Source organism: Lagopus leucura, unplaced genomic scaffold, assembly GCF_019238085.1.
Source record: "Lagopus leucura isolate 7727_CA_CO unplaced genomic scaffold, USGS_WTPT01 Super-Scaffold_1, whole genome shotgun sequence".
NCBI lineage: Eukaryota > Metazoa > Chordata > Aves > Galliformes > Phasianidae > Lagopus > Lagopus leucura.
In genome coordinates, this window is record NW_024962250.1 from 37815661 (window position 1) to 37835360 (window position 19700).

Genomic DNA, 19700 nt, shown 5'->3' on the forward strand with positions numbered 1-19700 from the left:
CCAGAGGCTGCTAGCTGGAGGAGTCCCCTTCTGCAACAGTAGTGTTGCACAGAAGTTTGTGGGGAACTCTGCCAGTGAGGATTTTCACCCTACGTTGGGAGGCATAAAGAAAGAACCCATCCAGACCAGGATCTGCGTGGGCACAGGGCAAAGCTGTAGTCAGGCAGTCCCAGTGCAGCATGCAGTTGCCCAGGCAGACAGGTGATGCAGGGCGAAGGCAGGGTGTGCTGGTGGCTGCGTGCCTGCAGGAGGGGGTTACATTGCTCCTGCTACAGAAAAGCGAGGGCTGGGGAGGAGGGGGTGATGGTTATACAGGCATGAGTGTGCACGCTGGTGAACCTGGCTGGGTTTCTAACTGCCCTGTGTTTCTGGCAGAGCCTACTTGGATATGGAAATGAATCTCTCACAGGACCAGATTCAGAAATACACAGATTGTCTCCAGCTATACGTCAACAGCACAGTCAAAGAGCTGAGGAGGCTCTTTCTCGTTCAGGACCTTGTGGATTCTTTAAAAGTAGGATTTCTTCAAATATTTTTAACCCCCCTCTAGAGGACCAATTTACACTTCAAAGTGCTGTTTCCCATGTTGACACTGTCCTTATAAAGCTGAGTTTTGTGTAGCTCTAGATATCAAAGTTGCTCTGCTATTTGATTTCCTATCTGCTTGCTTCCAGTAGCTTAGTTAGGGTATCTGCACTTGTTTATCTATAACACAGGAGTTACAAAAGATGAGGACCAGCTTAGCTCCTGCAGGTCTGGAAGCATCTCTCGTGCTGTGACCTTGCCAAAGGACAAAATGGTGTCCTTCCCTTTAATCTCTCTGGTGATCAGGTTTTCCTAACTGTGGACTTTCTTTCTGTGGAGGCTTGTCCTCTTTCCTTCCCTGCTGAGACAGATACTTATTTTCAACCTTCACCCAAGTTGATGTTCTCTAGAGCAAAGGGAAGATCATTAAGAGAGCAGACATAGGTTAGGCTTCTGAATTACTACAGGCTTTTAGAAGGACTTACCCTTCTCCCAGTTCTCAATAGTTTTCAGTCATTGGAATTATCACTGTGCTGTTAGCCACAGGCAGGGCTTTGAATGACCCCTGCCTTCATCAAAACTGGATGCAGAAATCTCCCTATGCCATGCTCCATGCGAGGTCCTAAATGAATGCAATTAAGCCCAAAATATGCATGAAAGTTCAGCTAAGAGTGTGAGAAGCAGTAAACTGCAGAAAGGAAAATGGATTTATACACCCAGAAAAAATACCTAGTTCCTGATCTGCCTTACTTAACAAGTCCCTTTACACATTAAAAAAGGCTAATGTGCCATTATATCAGCTACTTAAGTGAACTAATTTCTTCTTAGCTGACACTGGAGCTGATGTAATGATCTGTTTTTCATTTAGTTTGCAGTACTAATGTGGCTGCTGACTTACGTGGGAGCCCTCTTCAATGGCCTGACTCTTCTGATAATGGGTAAAAATCATCATTTCTTTTAAAATCTGCTTTTAATTTCAATTCCGTGGTTCTACTTAGGCAAAATAGCCTCTCCTCATTGTGCCTTCTCCATAGTTAAACCACCAATTTTTACTTTGCCTTGTTCATTATTCCTATTCCATTATCCATACTGCTAGAATCAATGTGTGTTTTACAGTTTTGCAGCTGCTATGGAAAACCCATATTTGGGAGATTTGAGCAAAGTTAATTTTTAATACAAAGATCCCTGGTGGATCAGCTGACCAAGTGGCACCATACGTTTGTTGCTGTTTGAAGTAGGTCTCTTCTCTGGAGGAATCTGATCAGCAGGAATTTAACACTGTGCTCTTTTTCTCCTCAGCTGTGGTGTCTATGTTTACTCTCCCTGTTGTATATGACAAGTATCAGGTACGTCTGTGCAGCTCTGCCGTGTCTATCTGGTTCTGCCTTGTTAATGCCTCACTGACTTTGTCTCCTCTTGGTCTTTGCAGGCACAGATTGATCAATACTTGGGACTCGTGCGGACCCACATAAACACTGTTGTGGCAAAGTGAGTTCAGTAGCACGCTTGACCTTGCTGTGAGGCTGTGGTATTCTGGGCTGGCTGAGAGCTGGGTGTTGCTGGGGACAGCGTGCCCTATCAGTGATGCCCTACCCAGATGGTAGCATGCAGGAGCTTGCAGTCCTTCCCAGATGAGCATAGGCTGAGGCAGATCCTGCATCCTCCTCTCCTTCTTGCAAGGAGCGACACACAAATCTACCTTAACATGTTGATGCTGGGTATTGGGAAAATATTTTCTTTAGGAGATTAGTACAGCACTGGAGCAGGCTGTCCGGGGAGGTACCAGCACCTCCTTCCTTGGAGGCTTCCAAGGTGCAGCAGGACAGAGCCATGGTCATCCTGACCTGGCATTGGCAATAGTCCTGCTGCAGTTGGGAGGAGGCTGACTGACAGGCTTCCAGGAGACATTTCCAGCCAGTAGTTCTGTGGTTTTGAAAACACGTCGCCTTGGGCAGCACTAAAAGGCTATGCTTCTTTTTTGTTGTTGTTTAAGCTTCATTCCTGGCTTCCAGTACACAGAAGCCCACGGTAGGAAAACAAAGGGCAGGAGAATATCACTGAGCATGTCCTGTGGTTACAAAACCATTGCCAACCAGGACATTTACAGCACGGGGCCTGTAGGAGCGCATGGGCAGGAATCACCTCTATTTCTTGTTAGACTGTAGTCCACCCATTGCCACAACACACTGATCACAGTTACCCCTAGCCAGGACACCAGCTGAGGATCTGCTGGAATGGACTTACTGCCTGAACATGCAATTCTTTTTCTTTATTTCTAGGATTCAGGCTAAAATCCCAGGTGCTAAGAGAAAGGCAGAGTAAAGCAGACATCAAGAATCCATCGACTACAGTAATGAATAACGGGGGAATCTGGAGTGAAACAGCTCTGTTCTTACACTTTACTGCAAATTTATCCTTCTTTTATTTCTCTACACCATGATATTAGAAACGTGAAACTCGGAAGCAGTGCTTTTCCCCTGCTGCTTCTGCACTTAGAATATTTGCAATCACTTGTGTCAAGCACTAAAGTATAGCAAAGAGAAAAGTGTACTAGATGTGGTTTTTTGTGTTGCTTATAAAGTGCATGATGGTGAGCGCCTAAATAATATTGACCTTTTTTATTTTATTTTTTTAGTGTTCTTCCTTCTTCTATTGGCATTGCTTCTCTAACTTTCAATGTTACATGTGGCTAGGGGCTTTCCTGCTTAGCGCACTGATGCAATAGTTAAAATTGCTTCTACGTCACTGGGTTGCTGGTTGGATTCATCTTTATTAACTATATAGATTGTAGACTGATGTTTTAGTGTTTTCCAGCACAAATAAAATAAACAGTAATCGGTACTTATGGTAATCAGTTTTGTATAACTCCAAAAATACAAAAACAAAACCCAGTACTTTTGTCGTAAGGGATTGACAGGCTGATTTACATGTATGGCAACTGGAAAGTTCCAGCTTGTTAAATTTATTACAATTTGTATTACATTCTCTGTAGTTCCTAATGGACTTAATTATGGACTCTGAATATTTGCACTTATGTACTTGATACCGAATGCAGAAATAAATGTTACTAAATGTAAGAAGTCCTCCCTCTCGTTGCCATTGGAATTACTGTGACATCTGCAGACTGGACAGATACATTCCCTCTCCCTTCCCTTGTGATCCACACGTGCTTCACTTCACAAAATGATGCGTCCCATACAACCACCTGCAGTATGTAGCCTGTCCAGCATTTCTCTAGGTCCTTAAACGCTTATCTGAACTTCTTGAATTGAAATCTCTCCTTTCATTTGTTCACTAAACTCATCTTCATCTCTTGCACACAGACACAGTGACATCTGCCCTAGCTCAGGCCGCAGCGGTGGCTGGCTGCGTACAAACGTGTAACACAAATGTCTGGGAGGAGATGGCAGAAAACTGGGCCACTTATTTCTTGGGAGGGGTCTCAGCTACCATTATTTTCATTTCAGGTTTCTATTTAAATGTTTTTCTTTGCTCTTATTTCAAAATACTGGAGCATTTAAAATTGTCACCTGCATAGAGGCACCAACATCTTTTCTCAAGCACAAGAGCCAACACCTCAGTGTGACACGTGTTGCTTTTGATCAAACGCAATATGTTTGTTTCAGCGTGTGCAGTTTGCAGCCAGGAGTTAAAATTCAACACCTACCCCAGCTTTAGCTGCTTCTTAGGCTTTCCTACAAGTGCATTCAAATGGCCAGTGCGTGTCCTGTATTTCTCAGGAGAGTAATATTGACAGTGACCACTGCCATGGTTTTGTGATTTTTGGTTTTTGGTATTCCACATCATAACATCATGTGGGGCACTGGGAGTTCAACTGGTAATGCTCAACTTCTGGGTACCTGCCCAAAAGAGAAGAAGAACTACATTCCCCAGGGCACTTTGCAGTCACAGGTCCAAGTCACTCCTGGCAAGGTCACCTGATGAAAAGCAAACTGTGGCCTGCATTCTTTGGCCAAAGGAACGGAGAAAAAGGCGTTAGCAATGTCAGTGCTGGCATACCATATGGCTGCTTTTGACTCCAGTTCATACTGGAGTTCTAAGATGTCTGGCACAGCAGCACTCAGTGGGGCTGTGACTTCATTCAGGCCACAGTAGTCCACCGTCAGCCTCCATTCTCTTTACACACTGGCCGTATGGGGCTGGATTTCACGTGTTCCATGCTGGGGCTGCCCACAGCCACTGTCACCTTGCTGGGATCACAGCAGGACTTCGCACTGTAGCCTTGAAGATGTAAGTATGCAGGAAGCCATCATGCCTGATGCTTCTATAATCCTTGTTAGCAAACCCCTGCTGCATGCTCCTGCTGCACAGCTTGTGACAGAGGGAGTGAAGGCTCATGAAGCTTTCACCTGTATCTCCAGCAACTTTTTCTCTTAAGTTACTGCCTGTGGAGATGTTTAATAGCTATAGAAGTGCTCTGCTGGTGCTTTACGTCACCTGAATACCTGTCTATGTGCCCTGAAATGAACACTCCACTGGTGGTTTCACGCAGAACAGGAATGCTCTTGCCTTTAGAATCATGGAATATCCCAAGTTGGAAGGGGACCATAGGGATGATCAAGTCCAACTGCTGGCTCCATGCAGCACCATCCCTGCTTCTCGGTGTTCAGCAGTATTTTACTCTTCCTCTAGCCTATGTATTTACCTCTGAGCTGCTGCTGATCTCTTTTGCATTTCCTCTGCTCTTTAATATTAATCTAGTTGGAGTAAGATCCTAAACACATTAGTGTCAGGAAAGCCCTGAAATTTGGAGGAGAGAAGAAAGATACAGTATTCTGTGAGCAGCTAATCCAGATAAAGAGAGGCTGTCTTTTTCCCCACAGCCTTTGCCATCTCCCTGCACACGTTCAGATGGCGGCTGGCTCCCATCCCCATCCTGCTGGGTTACAGGCAGGTCGGCTCTAAGCCTGTAAGCTTTTCCTTCTCCATATCGGCACAGGGAAATGCGTGGCAAGCTCCTGTGTTTACCCAGTGCAGCTTTGCAAACAGCAAGTGCTCTGTGTCTCTTCCCTGATCTTCTCAATATTGTCTTTTCTCAGACAGAGAATTAAAGGCTGCTTCATCAGTAATTATGCATATGAGCTGCCTGGGGAAGAGGGAATGATTGGAGCGAGGCTGCTGGCATGGAGGAAGCTGGTGAGACCGGCTGCTACTGTGGGACATATGGCATTTGGGTAAGGGAGAGATGTTTGCTGGTAAGAGTCAATAGCTGCAATGCCTCACAAAAAAGAGGAGCAGCCTCTTTCTGCTGGGCTTTCTTGCTGCTCAGCGCCTTTACAGGAGAGAGGGGCAAAACTGTGCCCTGCACCAGGACAGGGGAAAGATACTGAGGCTTTGTGGGCAGGCAGACCTAATAATGCTCGGGCAAGCCCCTGCTGATTGAGATCTGCTCATTTCTGAGTTCCCATCACCTCATTATCCCTTTCATATCTGCTCTGCCTCAGCCCAAACACTTGGGGATGCAGAAGAGACCATGAAAATAAGAGGACAGAAAAGACCTGCAGGATGTCTACCCACAAAAGCCAAAAGATGAAGTGTGCCTAACATACTTTTATTGCTTTACCCTCCTGTCTGCAGCTGAACTAGCAGCTCAGACTCATTTCTTGTGTTCACTGAATATCAAAGTTATTCCCCCTCAAGGCTGCAATTTATGCAGCCTCGTGGCTCTCTTTGTTTAAACTGTGAAATAATTCAGACCAGTGAAGCTAATGGTTGTTCACTGCAAGGCCATTTTGCACATATTTTCCTTTATGATGGAGCTGTAAAGAAAAGATCAGTTATGTTTTTATTCTTTTTACAGCCCTGTAATTTAGCCAAAGTGATGTAAAGTAGCCCATAACAATCCGAAAATGTTTACGTTTAATAGATGTGATTTTTACTGATAAAGGGGAAGAGGAAAGGAGGGGAAAAGGGAAGGGAAAGAAATAGGAAAAGGAAGTGGAAAAGGAAAATGAAGAGGAACATCCAGGCAGTGGGATGAGTTGAACAGCAGATGTCTTCATACAAAATACTCTTTGCTTGCCAAGTTAGACATGAGGCCCAGTTTCATTCCTCCTAATTCCACTGATGCTTATTGGGGAAGGAACATCCACGGCTTTATTAGCTTCTTCGGTTGAAATACAGATCTGTGATGAACTGAGGAAATCAAAACTACTAAAAATTGCACTTCAGGTTTTCATTCCAGCTTAAAAACGTAAGCAGTACAAAATCCTGATGGTTGTAGTGTCACTTCTTTTAGAAATGTGTGCAAATTTAAATTCTGACATCAAGATTTAACCAAGATTCTCCCATAGTCTCAAGTGTTTCACCTCGCCCACTTTGGCAACAGCAATCACCAGTCTATGACTCACACACTGTATCAATCAGTGCAAATTAAAAGAAAATATTGTGTCTACTGCCATTTAGCCAGAGGTACTCCCACAGCTCTCCAGTCACAAGAGACTTGAGTAAATCTTCCTTCCTCTACAGTGAAACGCTGTGGACTCTGTTGTGCAGGTTGAGCTGAGCCATTGTAACCCACATTTGGCGAAAGAAATTGTATGGGACGTGTTGAGTCACAGCCTGAACCACTGATTGAGCACCTGGGGAAAGGACTGGGTCACACCTGAGAGCACAGCTGAAGGCAATTCAGCAGTGTGACCAGAAGGAGTGGAGCCTGGCTGCAACTCTCCTAGACCCCATTTAAGGGCTGACTGCCACAGGGAAGGATCTCTGGTTGGAGATCCCTCCTTTTGGAGTTTTCAATTGTGAGCTTAGGATGCAGGTAAGTATTTCATTTTTGATCATCTCTTTCCACCAAGATTGTCCTTCTAACTATAAACCCATATAAAACACCATCCTAACTACACCACTCTTCTAATTGTACATTTGTTAATTGTACAGAAATAAATAAAGTACTACAGTCATGTACCAGGAGTCTGTGATACAGTGCCATCCCGGAAATTAGAAGCAAACCACATTAAATGGTGATTAATAGAAGATTTTAAGGAGCTTTTCTGGAGCAGATGGCAATTTATACTGCCAGACATCAGCAGTGAAGTTTCCCAAATATGAGCGATATTTTGAGTGAAATGACTGAAAAAAAATGATACCCTAGATGCAAAGGATGCAAATGAATATTGGTAAAGATTAAAAGTAATGAAGTATCAGAGAGGACAAATGGGATTTCATATAGAAAGAACTCGGTAGCCTTGAAGCCTAATAAGAAATGGATGGTATTTTGCATCACAAGTGCAAGACGTGTCCTTGGTTGAGAACAGACAATTCTCTTGTAGGCTAGAAGGTCAGTGGGTGGAAACTGACAAGAAAACCCTAACTGGCCTAAAAGAGGGCTAAATAGAGGATGGCTGCAGTGGGGCAGAGAAGTGCTACTGGGTATCCAAAGGAATTAGGGCCCATCACAGGAAAGGAGGCTGGAAGAATTTGTTCTTGTTAAATAGGCAAAATGAAGGCTGGGGAGGGGGATATCCTCGCTCTTCTTATGGTCACTGGGGCTGAGCACTGGGAAGGCTGAAATATGTGTAGGCAAGTGCTTAATTAAGATGCTTAATGCTGATGTAGGCAAATAATGATTCTCCAACAGTACTCTTATTCTGCTTATTCAGACCTGGTAGCTTTTGCGAGTTGATGCTGCTTTGTCTGGCAGCTCTTACCAAAGGGCTGGTCAGGGGTTTGACTTTCCCCATTCGGTGATCAACACAAGAGCTGAATTTATTTCCAACACAAGGCAGCAATAAGTTCCTAGAAGTCTAGGGCTGGAATTCAAAGTACCTCGTAGCTTAAATGCCCTGCTGCAGTTGTAAAACCACCCTAGTTTATGACCTACCCTTTGCTCACACTTGTGCTTTTTATGTCCCCATTTAGCCCCCCAGTCTTTATTAGGAGTTTGAAAGCAACATCTGCAGATAAAGTCTGACTGAACTAATACCAAACAAACAGAAAGAACAGCTAAAATAATACCTATGAGTGCATAATTGCTTGAAAAGAAATTAACTTCTTGCTTTTCCTCAAGTATAATTTTCTAGTTCATGAGTTAAATTCACTGAAAAAGTTGAAAACTTGCCTCCAGGACTTCGGCATTACAGAAATCAATTTGTTTACTTGGCCCAGAGGTGCCTGGATTTCAACTGCTGGCCAAGTATCAAAGTGCCTACTCTCTGGAACCAGTAAGTCCATTGAAGCCTGATTCCTGCCCTAAGACTACAAAGGATTTCCAGAAAAAGAAGGCCCTTCCTTTCTTTCTAAAGAGGCCTTATTTTACAATTAGCAATCATGAAACACAGATGGCTTTTTATTAAGCCAGATAGCACAGGTCTTCTAGAAGCCCTATGGAGGCTACTAGCCCAGGGACCACTAAGCTCACCCAGATACTGGTTTTCTGCCTGAAGTGGAATAAAGACATGGGTCTGCTGATTCTAGGAGATAACTGAGGTACTTGGGGGGAAAAAAAAAATTCTTCTTTGAAGGGTGAAGTATTGGCACAGTATTGCCCAAGGAGGTAATGAAGTCACTGTCCCTGGAGGTGTTCAAGAAGGTAGATGTGGTACTGAGGAACACGGTAAGTGGGCACAGTGGGGATGTGTTGATGGTTGGGCTGGATGATCTTCATGGTCTTTTCCAACATCGGCAATTCTATGATTCTACTTAGTATATTCAACCTGCAGAAGAGCATTACCAAAAGTTTGCTACAGCCTACAAGGTAGCAGACAGTGACATATAGAGTTAACAGCAAGTCCTTTAATGCAGGGTAGCACCTGGCAATTTCCAGAGCGGTTTCTTAGCGACCCAGAGGTGAAGGATGCCACTGCCTTTGCTGATTGTCCCTTGCTGAGCCGTAAATCAATACTGAGCATGAATGGAGAAGGTCTCCAGTAATAGCCTGGCAAGGTGGCAGCAGCCATAAATATGCAGGGAAGAAGGGGCCATCTCTTAACAAGCTGGTTACCTCCAGAGGAAAACTGCAGCACTTTGCATTTGAATTTTGTAGGTAATGAAGGAGTGATGTTGTCCTGCTGATTGTTTATATCTTTGAGCTCAGTTTGTGTGGAAATAAACAACGAATCATAGAATGGAATCACAGGATTGTTAATGTTGTAGAAGGTCTCTAAGATCATCTTGTCCAACTGTCCACCTACCGCCAATTTTGCACACTGAGCCACGTCCCCCAGTGCCATATCTGAATTCCTCCAGGGACAAATCAGTGGTTTTACCCGATATTCCTGCATTCACTCATAACTTTATCTTACATTTTGAATAGAAGTTCTTAGAGACCCCATTTTTAAGGTGATAAGGCCATCCCAAGTGATTGCATCTAAAAGATGTTAGCTGCCACAGCTGCATGGGAAAGCTTCAAAATATAGCTCAGCTGTAACATGCAGGCTCAGAGCAGCAGATAAAGAATCTACACTTTATTATTTCAAAACCTTGCAACTTTTGAAAGGTTGGGGTGCCAGCATAGCCTCCAAGGCCAGAAATTATCATGTTTAAATGTTAGTGTCTGACAGTACTTCATGCGCTGTGCTTGCGAGAATGCCATTTCATATGTGATCCTAGATGCTTGTAGGTATATAGCAATATTTTGGTCTCTCTGGAGGCAGACACAGCGTGCTCTCCTTGGAGCTGAGGTGACAGTGGCTGTTGGCCTGCAGTGCCCAGTGTCCTAGCAACAGCATGGCCTGGCGCAGGCGCCATGTTGAGGCTTGAGCCAGGCACTGTGGCATTGCCACCCTCTGCGGTAGCCCTGGCTGCCGTCCATCGCCTGCAGAGCCTGGGTGAGCGTGCACGGGGCCGGGGGGTTGCTGAGGCACCTCCTGTTCCCCATGGCAGCATGAGGCTGTGCCACAGGCGGGAGAGTGGGCTGCTCTCCCTCTGATGTGACCCCACAGCCTGGCGTGGATGGGAGCAGGGGAAGCCCCAAACCTGGAGCTGTGCTGTGTTTTGTACCGTAAAGATAGAGAGGTCACAGCTTCATAGGGAAAACAAGCATTTCTTTAGCCTCAGCGTTGTTTGTCATAAGCATCCTCAGAAAACATTGCTGATGTTATTCCCATGGCTGCTCTGGCCATCGGCTGTTCCTTCCTGCAGCCCAGTTTTTTGGGTTAATGTGGGAGACATAAAATCCGAAGGAAAGAGTCACTGTTTGGTGGAGGCGAGCTGTCTGTTGGCTGCATGTTTCTAAACGAGATGGCTGCTGTGGTTCTTAAAGCATTTCCTCCTTTTCTTTTTGGTTTTGTTATCACGTATGTGGCCATCTGGTTCCTCTGTGGGACTCTCGAGACTTTTTGGCAAGCACGAATGTGAAGATGTCTAGGGCTTTTCTTCAAGGCTTTCCATTGCATCTTATTTCTAGAAGCATGGCTTGAAGCAGCGTTTTCACTGACAGCTGCAGTTTACACCTGCATCACAAACCTCCTCATGACAGTGACACTGTGGGGCATTGCTTCAATCAGAAATCTGGTGGTACGTTAAGAAAGCAAATGTGCCTTGCTCTGTGGTCATGGCAGGTGGTGTGAGGCAGGTGCTTGTGGTCCCCAGAGCCTCTGAAGTGAGCACACGGGATGCTGTGTGAAAGAAGGACATCTTAAATAAGCTGAAAGCACAGATTCAATCCTTTTAGGCATTGAGAAGTTACAAGCTCTTTAATTGTCTTTAATGCTATTTTTTTTTTTCCTGGGCTGTATCAGACAAAAATCTGCTTATGGAGCTTTTGGGCCTTCATGGAAGATAAATGTGACCAATAGAATCACATTTATCACTCTGCCTCCTGTGAAAAAATACACTCTACTTTTAGAGTAGCTGAGTGGATTACGGAGATGCAAAATTGGAACAATTCAGCAATTTGGTGCGAAGGCCTTTATGAAGGAGACGGAGCAATGACTAAAAGCAGAATAAATTTGCTTTAAAAGGGAAGATTAATCATCTTGCAAAAGAAGGATTGCTGCAAGTGTAAGCAAGGAAATTGAGCTAAGAGTAATAAAGTTTTCTAGAAAAAAATGCACCAAATAATCTAAATAGCAAAAGATAAATTTCAAACAAGCTTTATCTAGCTCTGGAGTGTTCCTTTGAGAAGTAGGGGCAGACAAGTATTAAGGCTGAGCAGTCCCAAGGGATGGATTGCATACAGAGGGATGTTGCCTCTGGTAATCATTTCAAATTTTCCAATTTCAGAACATTCAAAACTTTCCATTGCAGTCAAACGTGTTTAACTGTGATGGAGAGTTATTCTTGTCTAACAAAACTGGTTTCTTATGCATTACCAGGATTGGGCACAGCCTGTGGTTAGAGATGTGTCGCAAAATATTCACTTCTAAAGGCCTCAGCTGTCAAATGAAGGACTGCATGGAACCAGGAGCTGAGCTTCCCCGTTCCTTCTGAGATTTGTTGCAGGGCATCATCTCAACAGCTTAGTTTCAAAGGCTGTGCAAGTGTAAAGTCCCTTAACAGAGCTTAAAACCTAGAGGTCAGAAAAAAGCACGCACAGATGAGATGAATGTCCTGGGGTGACATAAACTGTAGTATGAGATCCGATTTGATGAGGAATATCCCACCAGTTAACGTCTGTCGTCACAGAGCTCTGCCCTGCTGGCCACTGCCATCGTGTGCTATAAGGACTGAGCAGTTTGGAGGAAGGATTGGAGGTGTGAAGGAAGGCTGGCTAGATAGTCGTTAAGAATGTGGTATGCAAGTGATGTTCTGCTGTGTGGAGGGGATAATCTGTGACTGGCACTGTTTTTGGAGCAGGAAGTTTGTGCTTGCGGCTCTGAATGGCAGAGGCCAGGAAGTGGGCAGCTGATGCGTTCTGCATGTCGCTTTGATTTCTGTGCTATGTTTAAAAAGCTGAAGGGTTTGATAAAGGGAAGAGTTTTGACAGTCACGGAGGTGGCATCAAACCACGCATCTTGGAGCATGGTGTAAGGGAAAAATAGAAAGGTTTAACAAAAGGATCAAACATACAAAGAAATGAAGAGGGGCTCTGAAAGGGAGGTAACTTAAAGGACTGGAAAAATAAGGATTCACAAGCAGAGCTTAGATTTCAACATGGGCTGTTATTTACGTGCACTGCACCCCACCTTTGGTTGTGTTTCTCTAGAAAACAGCACGTTGCTGTGTTGAATTTAAGGCTGGCAGGTGCTGCTCAGCAGGCCTGAAGCTGGGCAGGCAGAGCAGTGTGCCTCTGCTCCCTCTGCTTCAGGATAAGGTGAATCCACTCATTCTTAGATTAAGAACTTCCTCTTCTCCCCCTGTGAGTGTTTTAGTCTCTGTTACAAAATCAGCATATCAAAAAATGTTGTGCCACTGTAACAGGTACAGTAATCTTCTGGATGAATTCAAATCCCAGCAATTCCTATTCTAGCTCGAGCTAAATTAAATTTAACAATACAAAGAGCAGCTTCTGCACTAACATAAACCTCACTTCAGGTTTTGATGAATCCAGGTTAGTATTTTTGTTGGAAGGAGACATAATGAAGCCATTACTACTTGGGAAGATCAGCTGCACCCTCCTGAAAGGGAAATTATTTTGATCCAGAGCTTTTAGTTCAGTTAATAACCTCTGCAAACTTCTCTCTATGACTGTCTTAAAAGATGGTTTGCACAGAATTTAACTTGGAGCCATTTTAGGACTGAGGACTTGATTGGGACCCATGGACTTCATGTGCCCCCCACACATCTGCCTTTTCCATGCACCAGGAGGAGTGTCAAAGGTGCTGACCTACTTTAGAACATGCAAAAGAGATTTAGAAAATAATTTTTAAGCAAGTGTTGTTTGTTTGTTTTCAGAGCTATCTTTGCAGAGCAGACAAGCAGTATTTAAAGCTTTGAAAATGATCCATTTTTATTTTACTGTCTTTTTTGCTTCAGAAAAACACGTGAAAAATGAAGACTGTGCATTCAGTGAGGAAATTGTGCAGCACCTTGGAGACACTATTGCTGCTATTGAGAAATTGGTAAGAAAAATTAATAGTTTGGGATATACTGCAGAAAGTTGGCCAGTAACCACAAAATCAGACTCCAACAGTTGTAATTTTACGTATGTTCTCTTGCGTACATTATATTCTACCCCAAGAGAGAAGCAGGTTGGGTGATGTTTGCATGCAGCTTGCTGCCTGCAGAGATTTGGCTGTGATGGCACAAACCAACCTGAGTAGAGTAGACCACACAGCTGATCCAAGCCTAAGCTCATCTACTGGTGTTCTGATGTGGGAGCAGCGGATGCCTTTTTTTCACTGCAGGTTAGTGGAGCTTGGGGAGCGCTCACACTTCTGTTGAGCCAAGAAAGGAAGAGTCTTATGTTAGCAAATTGGAACTGAGGGTGTAAGCTCTGTTTCAAACTCTGTCTTGTCTTTATAGTTTGCTTTTTCTTAAGAGATGTCAGCTCCAGACCTACAGTGACTTAGTGGTAGCATCACAGAAACCTCCAGAAGGCAGCAGCCTATGCTTGCCTGCAGCTTTTTTTATCAGAAAGGCCTTAACACCCTTTATGGAAGGGAGAAACATAAAATCATACAATGGCTTGGGTTGGAGGGGAGTTCATCCAGTTCTGACCCCTGCTGTGGGCTGACTGCCCTCCACCAGATGAGGCTGCCCAGGGCCCCATCTGGCCTTGGGCACCTCCAGGGATGGGACAGGTGGGTGCAGAAAATGCATTCTTCTCTCTTGGAGTTGCAGGGAGGATGCCCCACTGATGTCAGTAAATACAACAGGTGCTGCAGAGTTCAGTAAGGAAGTGCTTTGCCCTTCGGCTCAGCCCAAAGGAGTTGGTTTGGGATAATTTGTGTTTACTTGAAAGAACTGTCTGTATTGCATGTGGTGATGGAAGATAATACCTCAACTACGGGCTGAGAAGGGCTGTTCATAGGTAAATGGCTTTTGTTGTAAGATCTCAGAGGTCACTGAAGTCAGAATGGCTCCAAGCAGAAGGCACTTTAACAAGTATCTCCATAGGGCACTTGTCTAAGTAGGTGTAAGTCTTGTAAAAACTGCCTCCATCAGTAGGCTTCTGAGTCAACTATTTGGACCAGCTCTGCATTAGCCTCATGAGATGAGTGTTTTATATAACGTGCTGAACTCATGAAGCTGTTTTCTTTTTCACTGCTTCAGCTAATTGAGGATGTAATTCATGTGAAATTAAGAACCTCTTACACATTTATCTTACATATCTAAATATTTCATCTTCTCAAGGAAAGGCAAATAATTTATATCATGCATGTAGAATTTGCTCTGTAGGCAGCAAAATTTAACAGCATCTTTTCTGCGCTGTCTTTGCTGGTGAGTGTAACAGCTAGCAAAAATGAAGGAGAAAAACGGGCTTGGTTTTATGCATAAGTTGTGATGTGAGAATCTGTATAAGGATGGACTTATTTTCCCGGAGATTGGAGGAATCTTTGTCAATCCACCTGAAATTCAATCACACGATTTTTAGGATTCAGTTGCTTCCCACCATTGGTTGCTGCCATTGATTACCTCCATTTTCTCTCGCTCTTCCATCACCCTGAAGGTGACCCTTTTCATACAGCCAACTGTGAACCAGAAGATGACTTTCTGGTGTATCCGAAGGCCAGCTGCAGGCTCTGTTCAGCTTTGGGCCATGAGGAAATTAGGCTTTTCTGTTGCTAAAGTGACACCCTGTAAGACAAGTTATTGTTATTTTGAAGACTGGAAGAAAGGAAGAACAAGTGTGAGCAAGGATGATAAGAGGTTTGTAAGGAAGAAGTGCTTTTTCACCTGTTGTATTTGTTCTCATTTGCGGATTTGTTAATTGACAGGAAGAAATGCGAAGGAATACCATTGAATGCCTAGAAGAAGAGACTATAAAAAACAGCAAGCTTCGCTTCAGAATGCACAATTTTCCAGGAGAGATTGCTGCAGAGATGACAGGTAGTACCAACCTCACTAGCTCTGGAAAGACAAGAAAATTGAATTTGCCATGCATGCAAATGATTTGAAGAATTCTGTGAAATAGAAATGGTAAATGGCTGTCAATAACTTATTAATGAATGAAGATGGGTGTTTGCTGATGTGTGATTCTGTGAGGGATTGTTCTATTGTGTAACAGTGAGACATCTTCGCTGAAGACTGTGCACAAGCACTAGAAGAACAATGGGAGAACTGCAGCATTAGTTGTGATTGCAGCAGGGCCACAGCTGTTCTCTGATGTTTGTGATGGGGCTCTTGAGTGCTCTGCAAGTTCCTTTCTTGTGAAGTAGGATTAATAATGATGAAATAATAAACATTACTTTGGGTGGGGCTCATCTGACCAATGGCAATCAGGTGCCTCCTACAGCTGATGGAGAGGAGCACTTAGACACGATTCATCTTGCGTGGAATAGATGTTTAAAGCAAGCCAACAGAATCACAGGCTTGAAGTACCTTGATCTTGGGCTATGAAGGGATGAAAATACATGAAAATAAAGATTGAGATTTTTTTTTTTTCCTATTTTCACTTTCAAGATGCCCAAGGCATACTCTGCCAACTCTCATCTCCCTTGATTTAGTGGGCATGGGTGATGGGTTGATGGTTGGGCTAGATGATTTTGGTGGTCTTTTCCAACCTTAATGATGCTATGACTCCAACTGCATTGTATCCACAAAGAACAGCAGTCAAGTAGCTGATCCGGGTGAGCACTGGAATTTTTTGATTTACAGGAGAAGCAGTAGAGTTGGATTTGTTTGGTAACCACGAGGCTGCATGGTTCTAAGTGTGGTGCTCATAGGGATGGCAGCACTGCGGGGAGACCGATGGAGCAGGGCTTCACCTGCAGTACAGTGGAATTAATCAGCTGTAGGCTCAGTGGGAAACAGCAGAGCTTTTTAGTGGAGTTAGTAGTGTTTTCCTTGTTTTTTTCCAGCCGCATTCTCTGTTTGTTGATTTGTTTCTTACAGCAAGATCCCTCCCTCACCTTCTCTCTGCCTATAGCATGGATGCTGTGCAGCAAGCTGGCTGTTTATACTAGCTGCTGCCATTCTGCTCTAAGTGTTTTTGGGTGGGTGGTTGTACTCCATGTGACTGTTATCTCAGAAGCTGAAAAGATGCTCTAGTGCAATGCCCGTGCACAAAAGAGCTTCATCCACGTAGCCTCTTCACATGGGCTCTTCAGTTTCACACAGCTGTGGCCCCTCAGGGAGAAATGCTGTTGAATTCGAGCAAGGTGATCCTGCTCCTTCTCCATGGCTTCCAGAGCTGCTGGTGCAGATGTTTTTCAGTGAATATTTATCATTTCACTGCATGCCCAGGGGATTTTGTAGGCATATAGTTTGGAAAAGAGCAATGGCTCTCTAAGAACACAGCAGACTTGATAAATGATGATGACTCAGGGAAATTGTGATAAGACTGAAATGCTAAATAAAGCATGTGATTTAGGGGATGTTATTTAGTTAGTGCCTCAGAATCACAGCTATTCCTTGCCAAGTGACAGTACTTACAGTGGTGGGTCCAAGATTATGAATCGATCCCTTTATGCATTATCTTAGCTATGCCTTTTTGCAGCTAAGAGGCTTCTGTGTGTTTTGTGTTTATTTTGTAGCTCTTGTTGCTGCGTCACGTGAATCTGGTGCTGCTAAGATGAATCAGCTGCAGTCTGCATTGAAAAACATTGCTTCTGAAATTGAATTATTGGATGAGAAGCGAACCCTTTGTGAAAGGCAGAATGCTGCACTGTGGTAAGTATTTATCTGAGAGAGGAAAAACATACTGACAAGGTGATTAAGGCGAACTGAAATGTTATGAAAACATGGTGAGCAGTGCTTGTCCCTCACTCCTGCAGCTAGCTGCAGTGTTTCTAGGCAACTCTGTGCTGCAGCAGCAAGCCTGCTTCTCCAGATCTGGTTTCTTGAACATCAGAGCTCGCTTGCTGCTGCCTGTCCCCCTGGAAACCCTGATAAGCTTGGCTGGGGAAAGCTGGCTGCTGCCTGGCTTCTCACTTTGTGAAACAACTGCAAAGATCATAACTCTCAGTTTAGAAAAAGAAAAAATGTTAGGAACCCTGAAACTAGATGATCATTATGGCCCTTTTCAACCTAGGCTATTCTATGAATTAGTGACTGTGTTAGAGATCCCTCTTCAAGAGTTACCCAAAGATACGGAGATGATTCTTGTTTTCTCACTGACAGATTTTGTGTTACTGTCACCCCCTGGCAAGCTGATAGAGAGCTGTTCAAAAATAAATTAAATGCATTTTCTTAGGGGAAGTCTAACTGGTGCTTGAAGGCACTCCTTCCATTTTTAATGAGCCTTTTGGAAAATAATCCCACTGGAGTCCCAGGCTGGATGGGGCTGTGAGCAGCCTGCTCTAGAGGGAGGTGTACCTGCCAATAACAGGGGGTTGGAACTGAATGATCTTAAGGGTCCCTTCCAACCCAAACCATTCTGTGATTCTATGAAAAGTAGAACTTTAGGAAGGTAGTAATATAAAGAGCAGAAAGCTGTTCCATTAGAGTGAAGTGTCTTAAATGGTTTTAATCACACGTGCTGGTGAATGTTGTGCCTTACAGTAGAGACTGAGTCTTGAGATTGTCAACATATGAATAAGCAAGTATTTATTTCAATGAACATTCGAAGCAACAGAAGTAACAACATCTGAAGTAATAGAAGACATGAATGGTTTGGTTTTTTTTTTTCAGTGAGGAACAAAAGCGCCTGCAGATACAGCATAAAGAAAAAGTGGACTTACTGAATGAACGGATGGCAACAAAAATTAACACAAATGTGCTCTTACGGGAGACTGATCGTAAAACAAGAGCTACAGAAAGAGAAATAATCAGAGCAAAGGCAGAGTTAGAAGAACTACAAGAAAAAATAGCAGAAAAAATGAGTCAGCTTGAGAAAGAGATGGAAGAGTGTGATGGAAAGGTAAAGCTTTTGAAGTGCCCTGAGAAATTGTGTCTAATGCTGTGTTTGGCTTTCTGTTTGCAGCTAATTTAGATCCCCACAGCAGCCAAGCACAGAACTGGCTCTTGCTGTAGATACAGGTGCTTTGTCTGTGCGTGGGGGGTCCTTGTGTACACATAAACACACACACACCAAAACTGCACAGTTTCTAAAATCCATGTTCTATCAGATCATCTCATGATGTGTCTGTATCAATCCTTCTTGCTGTGTGTGGGACAAATGATTGTATGCTGGGATTGCATCCCTCCAGACACACTGCTTAAAATAAAAGTGCCTATATTTACCACCAAACTGTGAGATGAGGCTTTACTGGTTTTTATATCCTGCCCTACTTTCAGTTGCATACATTTGGTATCCTTTCTGAATGGTAACATAAAAAGAAGCAAATAGATTAAATGAAAGCTTCCTCATAGGGAATATGTCTCCTCAGAACAGAACTGTAGCTGTGTTCCTGGGAAGGTATAATCAGGTTCTTCCACTGAACCAAAATCACATGAGCTCCTGAGAGATCACAGAATCCTAGAATGGCCTGGGTTGCAAAGGAGCACAGTGCTCATCCAGCTCCAACCCCCTGCTGTGTGCAGGTCACCAACCAGCAGCCCAGGCTGCCCAGAGCCACATCCAGCCTGGCCTTGAATGCCTGCAGGGATGGGGCATCCACAGCCTCCTTGGGCAACCTGTGCCAGTGCCTCACCACCCTCTGGGGGAAAAGCTTCCTCCTAATATCCAACCTCAACCTCCCCTGCCTCAGTTTAAAACCATTCCCTTTGTCTTATCACCATCCACCCTCCTGTCCTGATCCTCATTTGCATCATTTATTATTTCTTTTTCATGTAGAATTTATTCCTTTGGTACGTGGCTGTGGTTTTGGCAGAAGTTTATTTTCTGCCAATGTAGATGTGCTCGTTTAATTTTGAGAGGCTCCAGATGCTTTACTATAAATTTTTAAACATGTAGTGTGTTACTCAGAGTGAATTAATTGTGTTCTTTTTAATGCAGAGCAGAGAAATGAAAAAAATCCTTGATGCTCAAAAGGAAAAAACTTTGGCAAAAAAGCACGTGTTTGAAAACCTGAATATAAAACTATTGGACCTGCAACGTCTGATAAGTCTGAATTCCACAGTGAGTTCAATGCAGAGTTGTTGTGGTTCATTGTTAGTGCAAAGATCAATGTTTAATTTCAAAATTGGTCGAAGTGAGGGGGAATTTAGAGTGAAATCCTTTTAAGAAGGATAGTAAGCTTACATGTTAGCTAATTGATTGGCATTGT

The 19700-nt window shown here is 43.7% G+C and overlaps 1 protein-coding gene across 3 annotated transcripts in view; it reads left to right on the forward strand.

The window, feature by feature from the left end:
* The window catches only part of RTN1 (reticulon 1), a 97728-nt gene extending 94123 nt beyond the window's left edge, over positions 1–3605 (forward strand). For all 3 annotated transcript variants that reach the window (XM_042863774.1, XM_042863793.1, XM_042863784.1), the window contains 5 exons: positions 376–514; positions 1394–1463; positions 1825–1871; positions 1955–2013; positions 2805–3605. In XM_042863774.1, the coding sequence (XP_042719708.1) occupies positions 376–514; positions 1394–1463; positions 1825–1871; positions 1955–2013; positions 2805–2847 (358 nt within the window). In that variant the 3' untranslated portion in view covers positions 2848–3605. The remainder of the gene's footprint in view (positions 1–375; positions 515–1393; positions 1464–1824; positions 1872–1954; positions 2014–2804) is intronic.
* Positions 3606–19700: the final 16095 nt, after the last annotated feature.